This window comes from Eublepharis macularius, chromosome 7 (genome assembly GCF_028583425.1).
Source record: "Eublepharis macularius isolate TG4126 chromosome 7, MPM_Emac_v1.0, whole genome shotgun sequence".
NCBI classification, from domain to species: Eukaryota; Metazoa; Chordata; class Lepidosauria; order Squamata; family Eublepharidae; genus Eublepharis; species Eublepharis macularius.
In genome coordinates, this window is record NC_072796.1 from 135,609,226 (window position 1) to 135,627,986 (window position 18,761).

Consider the following 18,761-nt stretch of genomic DNA (forward strand, 5'->3'; position numbering starts at 1 on the left):
GCACATAATATGCAGCATGCTGCCATTATGCAGGTTTGGGTTTGCTCGGTGCCCAGAAGGGGCTCTTCCTGAGAACCCTATAGATGCCACCTTGTGCTCCATTTTGGAAAGAAAACAGAACAGCAGGAATAAAGCTAAAATGGAGATTGAACCTTGCCCTTGAATAAGTCCCAAGGAGATTCCTCTCTGGCTCCTGGCCACCTGCCCGTGTTAGAGCCACGTAATGAATGCACCCGTGTCATACTGAGAGTTACATAACCAATGATTTTCAACAGAGGGAAATTCTAAAGAAGAATTTTATGCCATTTGTGTTCCAACCCTGTATTCTTGCATCCCTTTTTGCTCAACTCCCTCACACCCACTTCAATTCAGCTGAGACACGGTAAGAGATATATTTTAAATGGTCCTTTAAATCCACTTTCTTCTCTTCTGAATCGGCAGTGAAAATGCCTCCAAGAATCTTGGCATTTTTTCAGAGTTATTGCTTTCTTTCCCTTTTTTCTTTGCAGCATTACATAAACTTTTTGTTAATGTCTGGATGCTTGCCACACGAAGGTTATGCAACATCCAATTGGCTAAAGGGTTACTGGCTGAGAAGCCGCCTTTAAAGCTGGCATCTCCAAGATGGTGATGATATTATGGCCAAAAAAAGCAACTCTTTTGTTCAGGGCATGTTTGCAGTTCTCACTTGATTGGATCAGTAGAAAGGAAAGGATTTTCGGCTGCCTTTCGGTGTGCTTCCCCCAAGGCAATGATGGAATGGAGGCTTTTTGCAAAGGAACTAGTTTGTTACCTGACTATGCGGATCTGATAACATCCAGAGGAACTAACTAGACTTCCAAGAAGCCAAATCTAACTTCACTGCTTGGCTACAGCACTGGGGTGCAGAAAGATATCATCAAAAGCAACTTTGAGCAGTTTGGGGAGTCCTTTTTGCCTCTCTGCAAAGGGAAAGTTTCCAAATCAGGAACAGCTTTCAAAAGACGTAGCAAGAATTCAGTGCGAGCCTGTGCCTTGGGACTTCGAAACACTAAGGACAAGTATCGTTGCACATCACAGCTTCCATATGGTGAAAACTGCTGCAAAAATCTGTTGTAACTATCATTAGAACAGGGCCTACGTATGTGAGCAGCATCAAGTCGCAACTGACCTACGGCAAACTATTGCCAAAGACTTCCGCTTCAAACAACCCCACTCTTCTTTGATGGTCTCACATCCAAGCACCAACTACACTTAGCTTCGGAGATCTGATGTGATCCGGATGTACCATGCCATTAGAGTCTACAAAATGATGCACAGAGCAGAGAAAGGGAATAGAAACTTTGCTCCTTCTCTTAGTAGATTATTCATTTATTTTACTTTATCAAATTCATACCCCGCCCTCCCCACAAATGGGCTCAGGGCAGCTAACAACATATATTATACAATTAAAACCATATACACAGGGCTTTTTTTCAGCGGGAATGTGATGGAACGGAGTTCTGGCACCTCTTGAAAATGGTCACATGGCCAGTAGCTCCTCCCCCTGATCTCCAGACAGAGGGGAGTTTAGATTGCCCTCCGTGCCGCTTCAGCGGCGCGGAGGACAATCTAAACTCCCCTCTGTCTGGAGATCAGGGGGCAGGGCCACCGACCATGTGACCATTTTTGCCAAGGGCGATTTAAACTTTAAAAAACTCCCCCCTTGTTCCAGCTCACCCAAAGTGACATCATTGTGCAGTCCTGAGTTCCATCACTGAGTTCCACCACCTCTTTTCCCAGAAAAAAGCCCTGCATATACACATCTAAAAAACATAAAACCAATATAAAACAACTAGTGCCATGATCAACTCAGACTATAATAAATATCTTTAAAATCATGTACAGAGCTGTGGCACAGACAAGGGTGGCTGCCAGCAGAACATGGGATGTGGCAAACAGGAAGGGGACAATTCACTGGCTCTCAACCACACCAATGATACATTTGCTTAAGTCAAATCAGTGTTCTCTGATCTGATTTGCAACAAGCATTATGTTGGGGGACTAACCTTCCCAAACACATCAGGGTGGGAAGAAGAGGGGCCTCAGCTCCCCCCCACACACTATTTTCAGGATCCAAAATGGCTTCCAGGACTCCCCAGTTGCTCTGCTGTGGAGCTCCATATGCACATGCATTCCCACAGTGGGACAAGTAAGATCTCCCCCATAGCTGTTTTGACTCAGGAAAAAAAGCACGGAAGGGATAGCAAAGGCATTCCCTTCTTCCCTGCCACACTTCCAAGCTTAATTGGACCCCAGCATAGTTGAGACCAGGGTTCATTTCGAGGGGGAATGCACAGGAATACAGTTCTGGCAGTTCCCCAAAGAGGTCACATGTCAGGCTGCCCCGCCCACCTGACTCTCGGAAATTTTGGGCCCGTTTCGGCCTGGATTGGGTCCAAAACAGCCTGGATTGGGCCTCTGATGGGTGGTGGATCACTCTCTCGCTCAACAGCGGCCCAGTCCTGACCATTTTGGGCCCCTTTTCATCCATTTTCAGCCCCTTTTTGCCATTTAGGGCCCAATTTGGGCCCTGAATGGCCAGGATTGGGTCCAAAACAGCCAGGATATGTGATGTCAGGGGGTGTGGCATATGCAAATCAGTTATACTAATGACACACTTCCGGTGATGGCAAGAGGTGTGGCATGAGTTATGCTAATGAGTTATGCTAATGAGTTCCTCCAGCTCTTTTTCTACAAAATGACCCCTGGTTGGGAACATTAGTTCCCTGATGTTATATCCGTGTCATCTAGTTTTGCCCTCATATTATTCGAACTCAGAGTAATCCTGCAGGATTTAAGTCAAATTGCATCTTAGAGACCAACAAGATTTTCAGAGGGTAAGCTTTCAAGGTGGCTTGACTCAATAAAAGAAGCCACGTCCTCCAGTTTGCAGGATCTGAGTAGGTCTGTTAGAGATAGAACGTTTTGGAGATCTTTCATTCATAAGGTCGCCATAGGTCGGAAACGACTTGACGGCACATAACACACAACACAAGCTTTCAAGAGTAAGAGTTTCCTTCTTCAGATACTGGGAGGAGTAGAGGCCCCTGAGCCTAAAGTGGCACCTGAGTATCTCCCTTCCAGGATCAATCCTTAAAGAGCAGAGCAGGAAAAAGCCTGTCTAGAAATTCAGATGTTCTCACTTTCATTATTTGCGTAACTGGAAACCCTAGCGAGCGTTCGCTGCTGCAGGAGAGCACTTGCTATGTTTTTAAGCCAAGGAAAGACTTGAAGTGAGTGGGTTCCTAGAGAGGCTTCTACGAGGAGCTGTGGCTCAGGGGTAGAGTTTGGCACACAGAAGGTCCCAAGTTCAATCCTCACCATTTCCAAGTAAAAAGACCAGGTAAGAGGTGATGTGAAAGACCTCTGCATGAGACTCTTAAGCGCGGCTGTCAATCAGAGTAGACAATTCTGACCTTGACGGCGCAACCATCTGATTCAATATAAGGCACTTTATGAGGTCATGTGTTCTAGCTGTTGCTAAACCCTAAGAGTTAAGCTATCAGTCCAAGCCAAAAGGCATCGTACCGGCTGGTTCCTTTGCTCTTTCATGAGAGCAAACTGAAGCCATTGGTCTGCTTTGTTTCTCAGGTCCCCAGAGCAATTTGTGCCCAGAGTATCTGATAGCCCTTGATGGCCCTGTGAAAGTCCAAAAGCCGACCAAGACAGCATTAAGCAAGTGATTCTGGGAAGGATATTCCACAATCAGGGTGCCACTACAGAAAAGTCTGCGTAACTGAATCGCTGTGGGTGGGGGTAATTGGGGCAGGGCCTCAGATAAAGATATTAAAGGAAGGAGAAAATCCTATGACAGAAAGAATTAAGCGCAGAGGTCATTTTGTAGAAAAAGAGCTGTGGGAACTCATTAGCATAATTCATTAGCATAACTGATTTGCATATGCCTCACCCCCGACATCACCTATCCCGGCTGTTTTGGACCCAATCCTGGCCGTTCAGGGCCGAAATTTGGCCCAAAAGGCAAAAAGGGGCTGAAAATGGTCCAAAAGGGGCCCAAAAATGGTCAGTATTGGGCCACTGCTGAGCGGGAGAGTGATCCACCGCCCATCAGAGGCCCGATCCTGGCCGTTTCAGGACCAATCCTGGCTGTTTTGGGCCTGATCCTGGCCATTTGGGGCCCGAATTGGGCCATTTTGGCCCCAATCCAGGCCAAAACAGGCCCCAAATGACCAAAAATCAGGTGGGTGGGGCCACCTGACATGTAACCTTTTTGGAGAACTACCGGAACTGCATCCCTGCATGTTCCTCCTCAAAATGAGCCCAGATTAAGCATGTTATCTGGACTCCCTGATGGCCATGATCATGAAGGGCATTCTCTTAGCTTAAGTTTACCAGCCACCAACATCACCGATGCACCCAGTTACAGGGATAGGGCTAAAGTGCACAAGGAACGGGACTCAGTGCTGCAAGACAAACTTGAAACCAGAAATGACAATTTGTCACAAATGGTTAAAAGCTAGAGGGAACCTGAGTGGGTTTTCCAGTGTTCAGGAAATAGCAGGGCATCGCTCTGTCTGTATATAAATTCCAAAGTTCTAAACCTTTACAATGTTCTCCTCTTTGATTGCTTCAAGCTCTAATTATGAGATATAAGATCTCTGTTCGTGGATTCCTGTCTCCCGGGGTGCTATATAACCTTTTGGAAATGTCCATTTGCTTGTCAGAATGTGCAGCCAAAACTGGGAGATCTGCAGGATGCACGAGCCCCTGATTTAATCCAGAATAAATATCAACCCCCTTTGCTACACACACAGTCACTAACACAGATTAAAAATCCTGATTTAACCATTAACACTCGGAGGGGAGAGTCCGTAATGTTATTGTTCTTACAATAATCAGATTGAGACACTGGAGAGTTGCCGGTAAGAGGTGGACCCAAAGGACTAGCAGTACAGGGTGGATTTTAAAGGGGATAAGGCAAATACAAAGAGGACACACCCGTAAAAAGTGATGAGGGGAGGGCTAAATGGAACCTCCATGTTCAGTGGCAGCATAGATCTGAACAGCAGCGAGAAAGAAAAAGAACAATTGCCTTCTGCCTTTTTCGTGGGAACAATCTCGACAGCCACTGCGGCAAACAAGATTCTCATGTCAGCGTCACCCTTTGGGTTCAAAGAAAGAATTGAAGACTTGTATGGTGATCTGTGGTTGCCCCTGAGGAAGTCCGTGAGACGAAAACTGCGGCAAACAAGGCTGTCTGATCCTGGAGGGCTTTTCTTATATCTTTAAAGTGCCATATAACAAGACGTAAATATTTGCATGGCATTCTCAGAGACAAATGCTTTTTAGCACCCTGTCTAAGTTTAACTTCTGCAGTAGATGCCAAAGACGGGGCTGTTTCTTGCCTTTTCTAGTACCCCTTAACTGATTAGGGGGAATTGCCAGCACTGGTTTAATTTTGAGCAAGAGAAAAAAATACTCTCTTGTCTTTGCATTCCGTACAGAGACCTCCAGAAATATTCAGTGTTTCCTAGAGTTCTGTGGTGTTAAATCAAGTATGGCTATCACTTCTAAAAGCCCGAGAAATGATCGAGTGATATCCATGGTAGGAAGGAATACATTTCGATAGTGTCACTTGCTCACTTCAGACAAACCCCCCCCCCATCAAACCTATAACTAAAACAGCTTACTCGCAGCTATAAATGGATTCCTCTGTTCTGTTCTCCCCAAAATATTTTCAATTCCCCCAAACAGAAGACCAAATATTACGAGTAGGGTTGTGCACCGAGAACATTTCCATTTCAGTTTCAGTTCCCGGGGGTTCAGGAAAAATTCAGTTACATTAGTGGCTTGTTCCAACCAGAGCGGTGACAGCTCAGATCTAATCTGTTTGGGGGTTTGGGGGTTTTTTTCATTTGTATGAGTTTCGGCACATACTGTGCATACAGGGTGGGCACTGGCCGCACATGCACAGACGCATGCTTTTTTCCCAGGGGGTGGGGTTAGGAATCAAGGCTCTACGTCAGCTGTTTTTGCTTCGAGTTTGCCACTCTAGCCACTACACCACATTGGCTTTCATGGCCTAAGACACTGTGGCACTTGTTATTTAAAAAAAGTCTGTATTTTGTGGTTGCAGTGTCATACGCCATGACAAAAAGGTGCATCAATATGCACTTGGGCCAGTCCACACTTATAAAACCCCTCAATCAATGACCTCAAATGGGGAAATGCTGCCAGGCAATGCACACTCAGAGGACTGAAACCTGGCATCTCCATATGGAGAGAGAGTACGCATGGCCACTTGATTTCTGAATATCAAAATAACAGCTTATTTACATTGCATGAAGTGTGGCGGCTATCCACATATATCCATACCTACTATCTATCCATTTAGTAGACAGCATACTCCCATATGGTGGTGGAGAGTACCCTCAACTCATAGCTGGCAGGCTTATGGCAACCCATGGTGGGGTTGTCGTGGCAAGAGACTAACAGAGGTGGTTTGCCACTGCCTGCCTCTACAACCCTGGTCTTTGTTGGAGGTCTCCCTTCCAATTACTTACCAAGGTAGACCCTGCTTAGCTTCTGAGATTTGACAAGTTCAGGCTCACCTGGGCTATCCCATAGAAACCTGCCCAATCACTCGGATCATATTAATAGCCTCTACTTCAGGTGCCCCCACCATTTGAGACTAGACGGGTGGCCTTCCAAAAAAGGGCCCTCTCAATGATGGCACCAAAGTTGTGGGACTCCCTCTCCAGGGGGATTCATCTATCTTCCTTTAATCGTTGCCTTCTACCAGCAGGCAAAGACTTCTCTGTTTTGTGTAGCATTTCCTCACTAACTTGCAATGGTCCTCCTTCCTGTTTATGTGACTGTGTCTATATGTCTTTATTTTCTATTAAGTTGTTTCAAATGTAAATGCTTTTCAATGTTTTATACATATTCATTTGCATTTTTGTGCTTGTTTTTATGTTGTGATTGTTCATAACCTTGGGGCCATAAATTGGGTGGAAAAGAGGCAAAGAAAGGTTTTTAATAAATCAGTGCAAAAATAGTACATCTTGATCCCACCGTTTCTCCAAGGAACTCAGAGCTGCAAAGATCATTCTCTCTTCCATTTTATTCTCATAACAACCTGATGAAGTAAGCAAGGTGCAAGATGATCCACTCACCACTGCACCACACTGTCTTTCTAGCCAGTAGCTCCTAAAGATGGATCCCACTTGTCTGCATGTTGGATCTGAGCTATTTCAAAGGTTGTTTGGGGTCTGAACTCTGTGCATCCCATCTCTGAACCGGATAAGGAACTGGGAGCTGCAAAATGAGGAACTGAGAAGAACTTGTTTTGTGTCCACCTTCAACTTGGAGACCTTGATATCTTTGCCCAGATGAACTGCCACACTGGAGCAACACTGCATGAGTTTGGCTGTGCAGGCACTATGCATCTCTGGTGGTGGTGGAGAGTGCCCTCCCTATGGCGACCCCTAGTGGGGATTTCATCGCAAGAGACTAACAGAGGTGGTTTGCCATTGCCTGCCTCTGCAACTCTGGTCTTTGTTGGAGGTCTCCCATCCAATTACTAACCAAGGCCAACTCTGCTTAGCTTCTGAGATCTGACAAGATCAGGCTCACCTGGGCTGTCCCATAGAAACCAGCCCAGTGTGGCATAAAGTCTCTTCCGTCAAACCCTATGAGGAATTAAAAATTATGGGGGGGAAAACCTTGAGAAGAGGGCTTAAGGAAATCACTAAGCATAGAAAAGGGAATATAAGAGGGATTTATCCTTCTCAACAACTGTGAAAGTTAAATGGACCTTCCATGTACAGAGGCAACATACCTCAGACTCCAGATGTCTGGGAAATGCAGCATCTTCATGCTCGTGAGCATCTCACTGCTGGAAACAGAAAAGTGAAGTTGATGGAATTTGGTCTAATCTAGAAGAGCAATTCTTATGGAAGATTCACTCTAAGAAGTGGGAAAGAATAAACTAGATGAAGGCAGGTGGGCGGTGGGCTGGACAGAACCCAGCATTGGTTGGGAACAGAGAGAAACAGTGGGATGCTGCGTAATGGTCAGAAGATGGAGCATAAAAAGAAAACAAAGTAGAATAAACTTAAAAAGCAACTCCCTTTCATCACTTGAAAACTATTTTGAACCACCAAATAATGAAAATTTCATGAGAAGTCACTTCTGTACTGCCAGTAGTATATGATTTATTGTCTATATGATGATAAGAAAGTTTTGGAAGCTAGCCCACACAAACTTCTTTACACAGTACATTTGAATTAGAACAACTTGCAATTCGGAGTTGGAGAAAAAGTCCTCTACTTGTGGAATAAATATTTCAGGCCTGTGCTAGAGCTGTCTTGAGCGCCAAAAGCGACAAATTAACCATACCTCTCCCTTCCTTTCTCTACCAGAAATCTCTCGATCCTTGCTTAATAATGAAGAAAAGAATGGGCTCAGTCATGCTAAACGTTCCAAGTTGGCCAAGTATTATTACTGCAATTAAGCTTGGAAGCCTTTTGATGTTTCTTCCCCACTTAATCTGCATTATCATCAGGCCTTTCTTCGTGTGTGATGACAATGGAAATAATTAGCAGTGGCCTTTCTTGTTGCAGTTCAACGTAAAAAAAGGAAGAAAAACCTTCAAACACAGTGGACAACATCTGAGGAGCTGTCCAGTTCAGCACCATAACTTAGATACTGACCTGGCAAAGTAACAGTCAAAGGGGGAAGCAATAATAATAATAATAACTGCACTTCTATCCCGCTCTTCAAGACAGATTAGTGCCCCACCCAGAGTGGTGAACAAGTTAGTGTTATTATTATCCCCACAATACAGCTGGGGCTGAGAGAAGTGGCTTGCCCAAGGCCACCTACTGAGCTCATGGTAGTAGCAGGATTCGAACCAAGAGAGTGCTGATTCCCAGCTGAACCACTGTGCTACAGCAGTATCCATTTTCCCTTGCTTGTAAACCGATAAAGATGGAGTCGCCCTATAAGTCACCCTCTCCCGAGTTATCCAGAACACAGCTGCTGCTGAGTGAGTGATCTAAGATTAAGAGATCCCAGAACTGTGTTAGCAATCTGTTCTATCAGCAAGAATTTATCTAACAATTGTCTCTACTGGTCTATTGGCCAGACTGAAGCCCAACCTCCATAGCAAAGATTATTGCACCCGAACCATAGAACAATGTGTCAAAATGGGTAACACACAGGACAGGTAGAGGCAACGGAACTCCCAGGTATGCTCGGACTGACTTGATGTGCAACAAAGAGCCATGGCTGAGAATCAGCTGTCACCTCTTTACCAGGAAGTGGATTTGAGATGGGCCGATCTGGAAGGGGAAAGCACTAAGAGGGATAAGCAATATTTAATTCTTACCCTGTCTGCTGCTTTTATGCTGTAGTTCAAATGAATAACGACAACAACAACGTTCAATTTATACAGCATCCTTCAGGACAACTTAACACCCACTCAGAGCAGTTTACAAAGTATGTTATTATTATCCCCATAACAATCCCCCTGTGAGGTAGGTGGGGCTGAGAGAGCTCCTAGAAGCTGTGACTGACCCAAGGTCACCCAGCTGGCTTGAGGCGAGGGAATGGGGATCAAACCCGGTTCTCCAGATTAGAGTGCCACCACTCTTACCCACTACACCAAACTGGCTCTCAACCTTCTTTCATTCCTAAGCAGGATCCCAGAACTGTGTTAGCAATGCAGCCCCATCTGTGGGGAGGGGAGGATTCCGCAACCTCTCTGCCAGTTTCCCCACACTGCTCTGTTAGGAAGGCATCAGGGTAGTTGGATTCAAGAGTTTGATAGTTAGATATAGTTCCCTCCCTGGCCTCATCTCCCTAGTCCGTAAACTGGTGTTAATACTGTGCAATCCTACCCTACCTCTGCATAGGATTATACTGTTAATTGCCTATTGTGTTTTTATCCCATCTCTTTTCCAATAAAGGCCCCAACAAAGGAGTAAATTATTCTCCTCGCCGTCATCGCATCATCACAAATCTTTGTGTGGTAGTCAGACAGAGAAAGGGAAACTGGTCTAAACTCATCCAGTAGAAAAGAGCAAGAGTTCAGTAACACCTATAAGACTAACAAAATTTGTGGTAGCTTTCATGAGTCCAGCTCACTTCTTCAGTGTGGCAGTATCTGAAGAAGTAAGCAGTAACTCATGAAAGCTCATACCCAACCACAAATTTTGTTAGTCTTCTAGGTGCTACTGGACTCTTGCTCTTTTCTTCTGCTACAGACAAACACGGCTACCCACCTTGATCTAAACGCATCCAGTGAGCTTCATGACCAATTAGGGGTCTGGTCCCAGATTTTCTCTTGTCTTAGTCTGACACTCTAGCCACTGCACCGTGGTGGGTGACCAAGATTTAAATCCCCACTCAATGAATGAGTACCTCTTCACTCACTACACTTTTCCAACTGAAAATCTAATGGGTGAGCTAGCCAATAATGCATACCAGATGGCCACACACATTAGAAAGATGAAATTGACTCAGGATACTTTTCAAAGGAACACTTTGCAGTAAACCTGGGCTCATTAACTGCGCAATATACGAAAATTCCCGTTTCTTCATGGGCCACAAAATAAGGGTTTTAATCAAAGCACCCTGTACAGTACCTCTCTAGTGCTCCATCACTTTTTCACCCATCCAATCCCTCCTCAAAACTATATTTTCATAAAACTCTTGGTAAACTTATCGGCCTTCAAGGCCAGCCTCAACAAAGTCAAAGCGTGCGGAACGGTATCCATTCACACTGATCTTTTTAAGCTTCGTCTCTGACCTCTCTTCCTCACTCTTTCCACTGACCCACTGCCAAGTTTTGTTTTTTGTTTAAATTTATTTATACCCCACTTTACCGCCCTCCTGTGAGGACTCTAAGTAGGTTACAACAATATTCTCCCCTCCTCCATTTTATTCGTAAAACTACAATCCTGCAAAGTGAGGTTAGGCTAAGAGAGAGTGACTTGTCCGAGGTCGACCAGCAAGCTCCACAGCAGAATGGGTGATTCGAACCTGGATCTTCCCAAGACTGACGCTCTAACCACTATACCATGCTGACTCTGTAGAATAGGAATTTGTGCTCCCTTTTTGTTTACACAAGAAAACACCAAATTATATATATAAAAAATTAAGTACCCGATGTAATATAGGACAGAATACAAAATGCAGGTAGAATTTGGAAATGTTCTAAAAAGCTGTAATTACAAACATGCTGATACCCCCGGAATGTTTTAAACACCCACACGGGAATCAGCAAAACCTAAACAGTTGTCTTCAGTGGCAAAAATTCTGAACCTATCACACTTTGTTAATACTATATGCTGCATTTCCTCCAAGGAACTCAAGGTACTGAACCGGGGCTTCCCCTCCTCCACTTTATCATCACAACAACCCTGTGAGGTAGGTGAGGCTAGGAGAAAGTCAAGGGGCTGAAAGTCAATCATGCAAGCTTCACGGCTGAATAGATTGGACTCAAGGTTCACCCAAATACTCACTCAACATTCCTTCCTTCTCACCACTCTGGCAGTCCTCAATAAGCTGGGGGGTGCTATTTTTTTTTGCTTCCTAATCACTGAAAAGGAAGGAATGTTGAGTGAGTATTTGCAGTTCACCAACCAATGCGGTCTTCCTTGACAGTTCACTAAAAAATGCACATTTGCAATTACGTCTGCAAACTCATCCCACTAAAACTATCGTACCTAGACCAGTTGGTGTTTTAATGTGCAAAGTATCATTTCTCACACAAACACACACCGAATTCTACCTGGCTGGTTTTAGAGAGAAAAGAAAGGGAGTGAGCAGCAGCTTTAAGTTTAATTTTTTAAAAAGCTATAATTACAAACAATTCAAAAGAAGCAACACATCACTGTAGAGTATCTTTAGAAACTTTTTTGAGTATTTCTTCCAAAAGTCTAGCATTGTTGCCTTGGAACAAAGACACCAGGAAAAATTCTTATAATATTAAATAGCCTGATAGTGTGCAGTGGGGGAGTCTTGGGGTATAAATTATTCTAAACATTGAGCCAATAAATCACTCAGTCAGAGACGGATTCTGGCAACTCATCTATAAACGCTTAATCTGAATGCCTGAAGGTGCTTTATTCTGAATCTGTTTATTGGTCCTTCCCTGTTCCTACTCTGCAAGAATCTCTGTTACTTGAGATTCCTTTAATTGGAGGTGCTAGAGGACAGATCTGGGGCCTGCTTAAGCCAAATGCGGCCGTGCCATTTTTGGCCCTCCCTAACTTGTGCTAAAGTTCAACAAAACTGACTGCCAGACCGAGAGGAGTTAGCCATGTTAGTCTGTAGTAGCAAAATCAAAAAGAGTCCAGTAGCACCTTTAAGACTAACCAATTTTATTGTAGCATAAGCTTTCGAGAATCACAGTTCTCTTCGTCAGATGCCAGACCAAGTATTCAGCAACAGTGGTTGTATAAACCAAAGCTCCAGCTGCACTCAGGAGAACTTCCTTTAGCCTTCACTTACAGGCTAATGCTTCTGAGCATGTACAGAGTCTCTTTCTCTCACAATTTATTAGCCACAGCTGATTTCTGCACCTCCACAATAGCTTCAAGGCTGCTTTCGTGCTCGGCACCTGTCGTTTGACAAATGAAGCAATGGAAACACTTTGGACACAATCCAGTCACAGATGAACACTGCTTGAAGTTCCGTTGATTTTGAGCCTGACGTGCTAAGACAACCCAATGGAATAAATGAGACAATGAGACAACTGGGAAGATATGGAGAGGAAGTCTAGAAGATACAAGGAAAGCAGCTTAGTTAACACAACCTTGTGCAAGCAACAAATCACCTCTCAAGCAAACTAGCACACTGCCCCAGGTAAGGCGATTCTACATGTAAGTAAGCACCCGTTTCTGACAGCTCAAAGGAAAGGAGTGTGGAAGTACTGCTGAAAAGTGGTCTTCATGTGGCTAATGGTCCCATCATAGGTAACAAGACCCAGCGGTCAAAAGATAATGTCTGTCTGGATTAATAACATTATTCTGGTCTTTCACATCCTGCTCAGTAAGTCGACGCACTGTTAACCAACTACCACATTGTACTGACATTCTTGGAGCTCCACCAACATTTCCAAGTGGCACGTCTTGAGAAAATAAAACATACGCAAACTAACAAATGACAAAGAAGCCAATGAAGAAGAGATCTGTCCAATAATGCCAGATACAGTTTAGTGTCTAGAAATATCTTTTTCTGAAGTTACCTGCCTATTGTTATCTACTACGGCTCTTTGGGATTAAGTGGGTGACATGCTGAATTCATCAGCCTATCATTCAATATCCACATTTATTCAAGGGAGCAAAACTTTCACTGGAGACTTCGGCAATTTTGCCGGGAGCCAAATACATCTTTGCAAAAGCACCGTTTTGGCATTGTCAACAAAACTGTCATCTCCGGAGTATTTTGAAGCATTATGTTGCTGCAGAGTGGCAGCAACATTCACTAATGATTATACTGGACTGCTTACTTTCCCTTCCAAAGATGTGACGATTCTGAGCCAAGAAGAAAGAAACACAAGCAAGGACCTGTTCACATCCATAACAAGAGAAGTGCGGGGTTAAAACAAAACTTCTCGGAACGCTTCCCCCTTTTCAAGTATGAAATGAAGAAATCCAATTTTTAAAATTGATTCATGATCAACGTTTTCTTTCCAATACAGTTTGCATAAGCACCTTCCAAGCCAAAGACTCTGGCATGGGATCAAAGCCATAAGCCTGTCACTTGTAAGAATTTCTATGCTATTACATCACTTTACTGTCTCCGAAGGGGGCTACCTGTGACTCTTGATAGCTCTTTAAAAACTCTCCAGTCACCAGCAGTGATTTCCACTCCTTTCAATAATGCACCCAATTCTTTAAAAGTTTAATCAAGACAGAGAGAGAGAGACTCAAAGTTCAACAAACAGGCACTGACAGTTACAAGCTAGAGGAGGAAAGGGGTGTGTGGGTGGTCTCATTTTGCCCCTTGGCAACCCAATGGCTCTGCAATTTTTTGAATCCTTCAATACATGCGTTCCCCTATGCAGCCCTTGAGATTCCACAGTTGCCAAACTCTCAGAGTCAGGCATATATGGAACCAACTCATTTTTCTCTTCCAGCTCCCAACTTTTGGGTACAACCCATCGCACACTGAGACAACCGTTCTTTGGTACTTTTAGGAGAGTTTCCATGGACTCCCCCAGAATCCCAACTGTGAGAACCAACCCACTAAGTCCCCCCTCCCGGGTATCCCACAGCTTCTCAGGGACTCACCGATGGTGGTGATGACGGTGATGGCGAAGTAGAAAGACCCTGCAAATTTCCACTGGACCCCGGCCCGGTGGGGTTCCGATTGCATGATGATCAGCTCCAGCTGTTGGTAGTCCTCGTGGGTGATGTTGTACTTCCCCTTGAGCCGGGTCTCCTCGGCTTTCAGCTGCTCCTCCTCCCGCATCTCGTAGTCGGACTCCAGGGCATCGAAGACGGCAGCCCCCACCAGCAGGTAGGTGAACGTGCAGACGATCAGGGACAAGGTCCGCACGTTCTGCCTCTTCATGGCCTCCAGCAAGGGCCCACGGAGGGGACCATGTCCCCCCCTGGCCGCCTGGGGACCCGACAGGGTGCAGCAGAAACAGCCGCCAACCGGGGCGAGCTGCGAGGGGAGGCTGAGAAGTGACGGCTGCTGTCCTCGGTGCTGATTCCTTCGGGGCGGCTGCTGTCCTTGGTGCTGATTCCGCGCCTGCGGCAGCTGCTCTCCGCCAACCTGTTCGGGCTCCTGCGAGGCAGACAGGCACAAGAGGCTGCTGGACCGTCGGGACCAAGGAGCGCGCAGCCGGCAAACTCTGCGCCAAACCTGCCCGAACCAGCCTGCCCCGGCGCGCAGGGCCATCAACGGCACCTCCTCCAGGAAGCCAGAATCTGCCCGGCAGTCGAAGGGACGTGAGCCTCAAACCTTCCAGGGGGCCCCAAGGCACGGAGCCGATCCCACCCCCACCCACCCACCCCAACTTTCTCAGCCTACCCCCCAACTCCCTGCCACCTGTCCAAAGCAGGGCGGGAAAGAAAATCTCCTTTCGCCCCCTTTCTCCCTCTCCTTTTGAGTTGTGATTCTTACGGTCGCTATGATTAATCAGTACTTCTCAAGCCCCGGGAGGGGGGGAAAGGATGCGGGGGTCCCATCAGACAGGCAGCGGAGCGGCACACCCCTTCCACGCCATGCAGAGCGCGGGGTCTCGCCCAAAGGGCCGGGAGTCTCTTCTGCAGCTGCGGCCAGTCCGGATGTGCACGCGGGGGATCCCCGCACGGCATCAGCCACGTTCCAAGACTATTCGGGGCGCTGCCTGTTTCTCTGGAAGGGAGGAGATAGAAGGAGGACTTCCAGAAAGCGGGAAGGAAACTGGCCGCCTTGCAATGGCTCCCACCCCCTCCCCAAAAGAGGAGAGGCCAAATTTCCCCCTCCTCAAAGGGGCTCCTCTTTGGCAGGCGACTTCCCCGCTGAGTTTCTCAGAGCCAAGCTCCCAACTACGCCGTTTAGGCAGAGCCAAACCATTCCAAGGAGGCAAGATTGGGAGGTGGGGGGAGCAGTCTTGGATCCGGCGCTACACCCTTGTAGGAGCGGGAAAGAGAGCTGGAAGAGAAGGAAGCCACCCGGCTGTCTTCGGGATCGATTGCTTGCTAACTTTTGTTTCTTCCCTATTAAAACAACTCTGCTTTACTTCTACAAAATCGCTTTGGGGAGGAGAAAGTAACGGGGCGAGAAGATCCGATCCGGTCTCCTGTTCAGACCTGCTCAAAAGAACCGGCTGGAAGTCCGATCCGGTAGGAAAGGGGCTGCCTCCGAAGCCAACCCGCGAGTTTGGGCTGCCATAGTCAGACTTTCTGTATTGCCTCCGCGTTTTCTCCTCCTCGCCGGAGTAAAGGCAGGCTGGGGCGTTCCGCGGAGACACAGGCGTGCGCCAGCCTCGCTTCTGCAGTTTTAATGCTTTGGGATTTCAGCAAAAATAAACCGGGAAGGGGAACGAGCTGGCTGAAGATGCGGGGGGGAGGAGAAGGGACGGGGGAGGCGTCTCCCAGGGAAGCACGAAATCACCAGCTCGTTCTCTGGGCCGTCTGGAAAGCATCGGCTCGCCCCCCGCGTCGCTCTTTCGGCAGGCCCCCGGGCATGGACGCGTTCGTCTCCCCAAGCTGGAGCTATTCAGAGGAGGGTCTCTTTTGAGCATTCCTGCTGCACAGAGGAGAAGAAACACCAGTCACGATTAGGAAGCAGGCAGGAGAGCTGGGGGGGGGGGGTGTCCTGCCTTGGCTTTGCACACACGCAGAGAGAGAACCGAATGAACGGTCCTTGCATTGGGCTGGGCTGCCAGGGAATTCGAGCGAGATTCTTTCTCTCCCACCCCGGGGCGTTTTGGATTTGATGCAAGAAGCCTCAACGCCCGAGCTGCCCCTCCGCCTCTCGACGACCACCCGGAGGAGAGGTATAAATCATCCCCCCTCCTCCCAATTCTGCTTTCTCACACACACACACACACACACCTTCCCCCGAGCAACCAGGAGACCACTTGCGATCGGGATCTGCCGGGCAAGAGTTTGAAGAGGCTTTTGAAAATTATTTCAAAGCAAGCCTCCCCGGGGGCCATTGGAGCGTGCAGTTCCTCGCAGCCGCGCACTGCTCCGGGGAGGAGAGACGGCGGGCGAGAGAAAAGCCCTCTCCGTCTCATCCGATCCACCCACCTTGTCTGGAAAAAGCCGGACTCGTCTGCCGCTGTCTCCCCAGCCGCGCTCCTGGTCTTCCACGCTCTCACTCGCTCATTCTCCCAGCCTCTGGCCCCGCCCCCAGCTGCGGCCACGCCCCTTCTGCCCTTTTTTTAAAAAATAGAACAAGCAGCCGCTTTTAATTGTAGGAAGGGAGGGCCGTCGCTGGGAGCCACGCGGGCACCCAAGCAGGCAAAACCCAGCAGCCTTCTCCGCCATCCCCACGTATGGCAGTTACGGGGCTGAGTTCGGGGGAGCGTGTATTTCTCCTTCCTCAGCTCCCATGCCGAACTCAGATGCCCTTCAGTGGCCAAAAGAAGTGTGAAAGTTTCAGTGAGGTAGCCCTGATGGTCTCCAGTAGAACTGCAGGGCTGGAGTCCAGTGGCACCTTAGAGACCAACCGGATTTTCAGGGTAGAAGCTTGTGAGAGTCAAAGCTCCCTTCTTCAGACATAAAGAACAGACAGGAGCTCTGACTCTAATAATGATAATAACCAGGGGCCATTTCCTAGACAAAGAGCTGGAAGAACTCATTAGCATAACTCATTAGTATATGCCACACCCCTTGACATTACCAGAAGTGTGTGCCAGAAGTGTGCCACACCCCCTGACATCACCTATCCTGGCTGTTTTGGACCAAGTCCTGGCCATTCAGGGCCAAAATTGGGCCCAAAATGGCAAAAGGGGGCTGAAAATGGCCCAAAAGGGGCCCAAAATGGTCAGGATTGGGCTGCTGCTGAGAGGGAGAGAGATCCACCTCCTGTCAGAGGCCCAATCTGGGCGGTTTCGGCCCCAGTGCAGGCCGAAACAGGCCCAAATGGCCGAGTCAGGAGGGCGAGGCCACCTGACATGTGACCTCTTTGGGGAACTACCAGAACTGCGTTCCTGCGCGTTCCCCCTCAAAATGAGCCTTAATAATAACTGCACTTATCTACTGCTCTTCTAGACAGACTAGTGCCTCACCCAGAGTGGTGAATAAGTTAGTGTTATAATTATCCCCACAATACAGCTGGGACTGAGAGGAGTGGCTTGCCCAAGGCCATCTACTGAGCTCATGGCAGGAGTGGGATTTGAACCAGTAGAGTGCTGATTAACAGCCAAACCACTTAACCACTGTGCTACAGCAGCTCTCTAGAAAGCTTAGGGGTGGTGGAGAGTGCCCTCAAGTCATAGCTGGCGTATGACGACCCCTGGCGGGGTTTTCATGGCAAGAGACTATCAGAGGTGGTTTGCCATTGCCTGCCTCTGCTACCCTGATCTTTGTTGGAGGTCTCCCATCCAATTACTAACCAAGGCCAGCTCCGCTTAGCTTCTGAGATCTGAACAGGCTCACCTAGTATATTCTGAAAATCTTGTTGGCCTCCAAGGTGTTGCTGGACTCAGATCCAGGCATGGGAAAGGTTTCTTTCCTTTCATGTAGCTGCTGAACTGTGAAGTTGCTGCCTCCCCACCCCCAGGTCCTTTACTTTTAGTAGCACCCTGATACTCCGCATCAGTGGGTGAAACTTTTCCTACCCCTTCAGATAGGAAAGTTATGGAGCAAATCTTCACCTGCTAACATTTCGGTGCACAACTGTGTGCTATGCACACATGAAGTTACCTTGTACTAAATCAGACCATCAGTCCACCGAAGACAATACCGTCTGCTCAGACTGGCCGCAGTTCTCCAGGGTCTAAGGTGGAGGTCTTTCATCACCTACTGCTATATCCTTTAACTGGAGGTTCTGGGATTTGAACCTGGGACCTTCCGCATGCAAAACATTACCACGGAATGTTTTCCAAATGTGGCTGCTTTACATTTTTTTTAAAGCCACATATTTAAAATGAATTCAGTGTCTGCCTAACATGTATGAATGTAACCCTCAAAAGCTTGCAAACTCAGTTCTGGCAGAGAGTTATTTTAGAAATTTGGAAGGGCAATAAGCTTGCAGAGGCAAGGTATTGTCAGGTACAAAGGCGGTTTAAACAAAAGCATCCAAGAGTGATTCCGCACATGTTGGAT

At 47.1% G+C, this 18,761-nt stretch overlaps 1 protein-coding gene across 1 annotated transcript in view; it reads right to left on the minus strand.

Annotated features, from left to right (window-relative positions):
- The window catches only part of KCNK9 (potassium two pore domain channel subfamily K member 9), a 98,492-nt gene extending 83,594 nt beyond the window's left edge, over positions 1–14,898 (minus strand). The window contains exon 1 of the mRNA XM_054985724.1: positions 14,283–14,898. Coding sequence (XP_054841699.1) covers positions 14,283–14,898 — 616 coding nt within the window. The remainder of the gene's footprint in view (positions 1–14,282) is intronic.
- Positions 14,899–18,761: the final 3,863 nt, after the last annotated feature.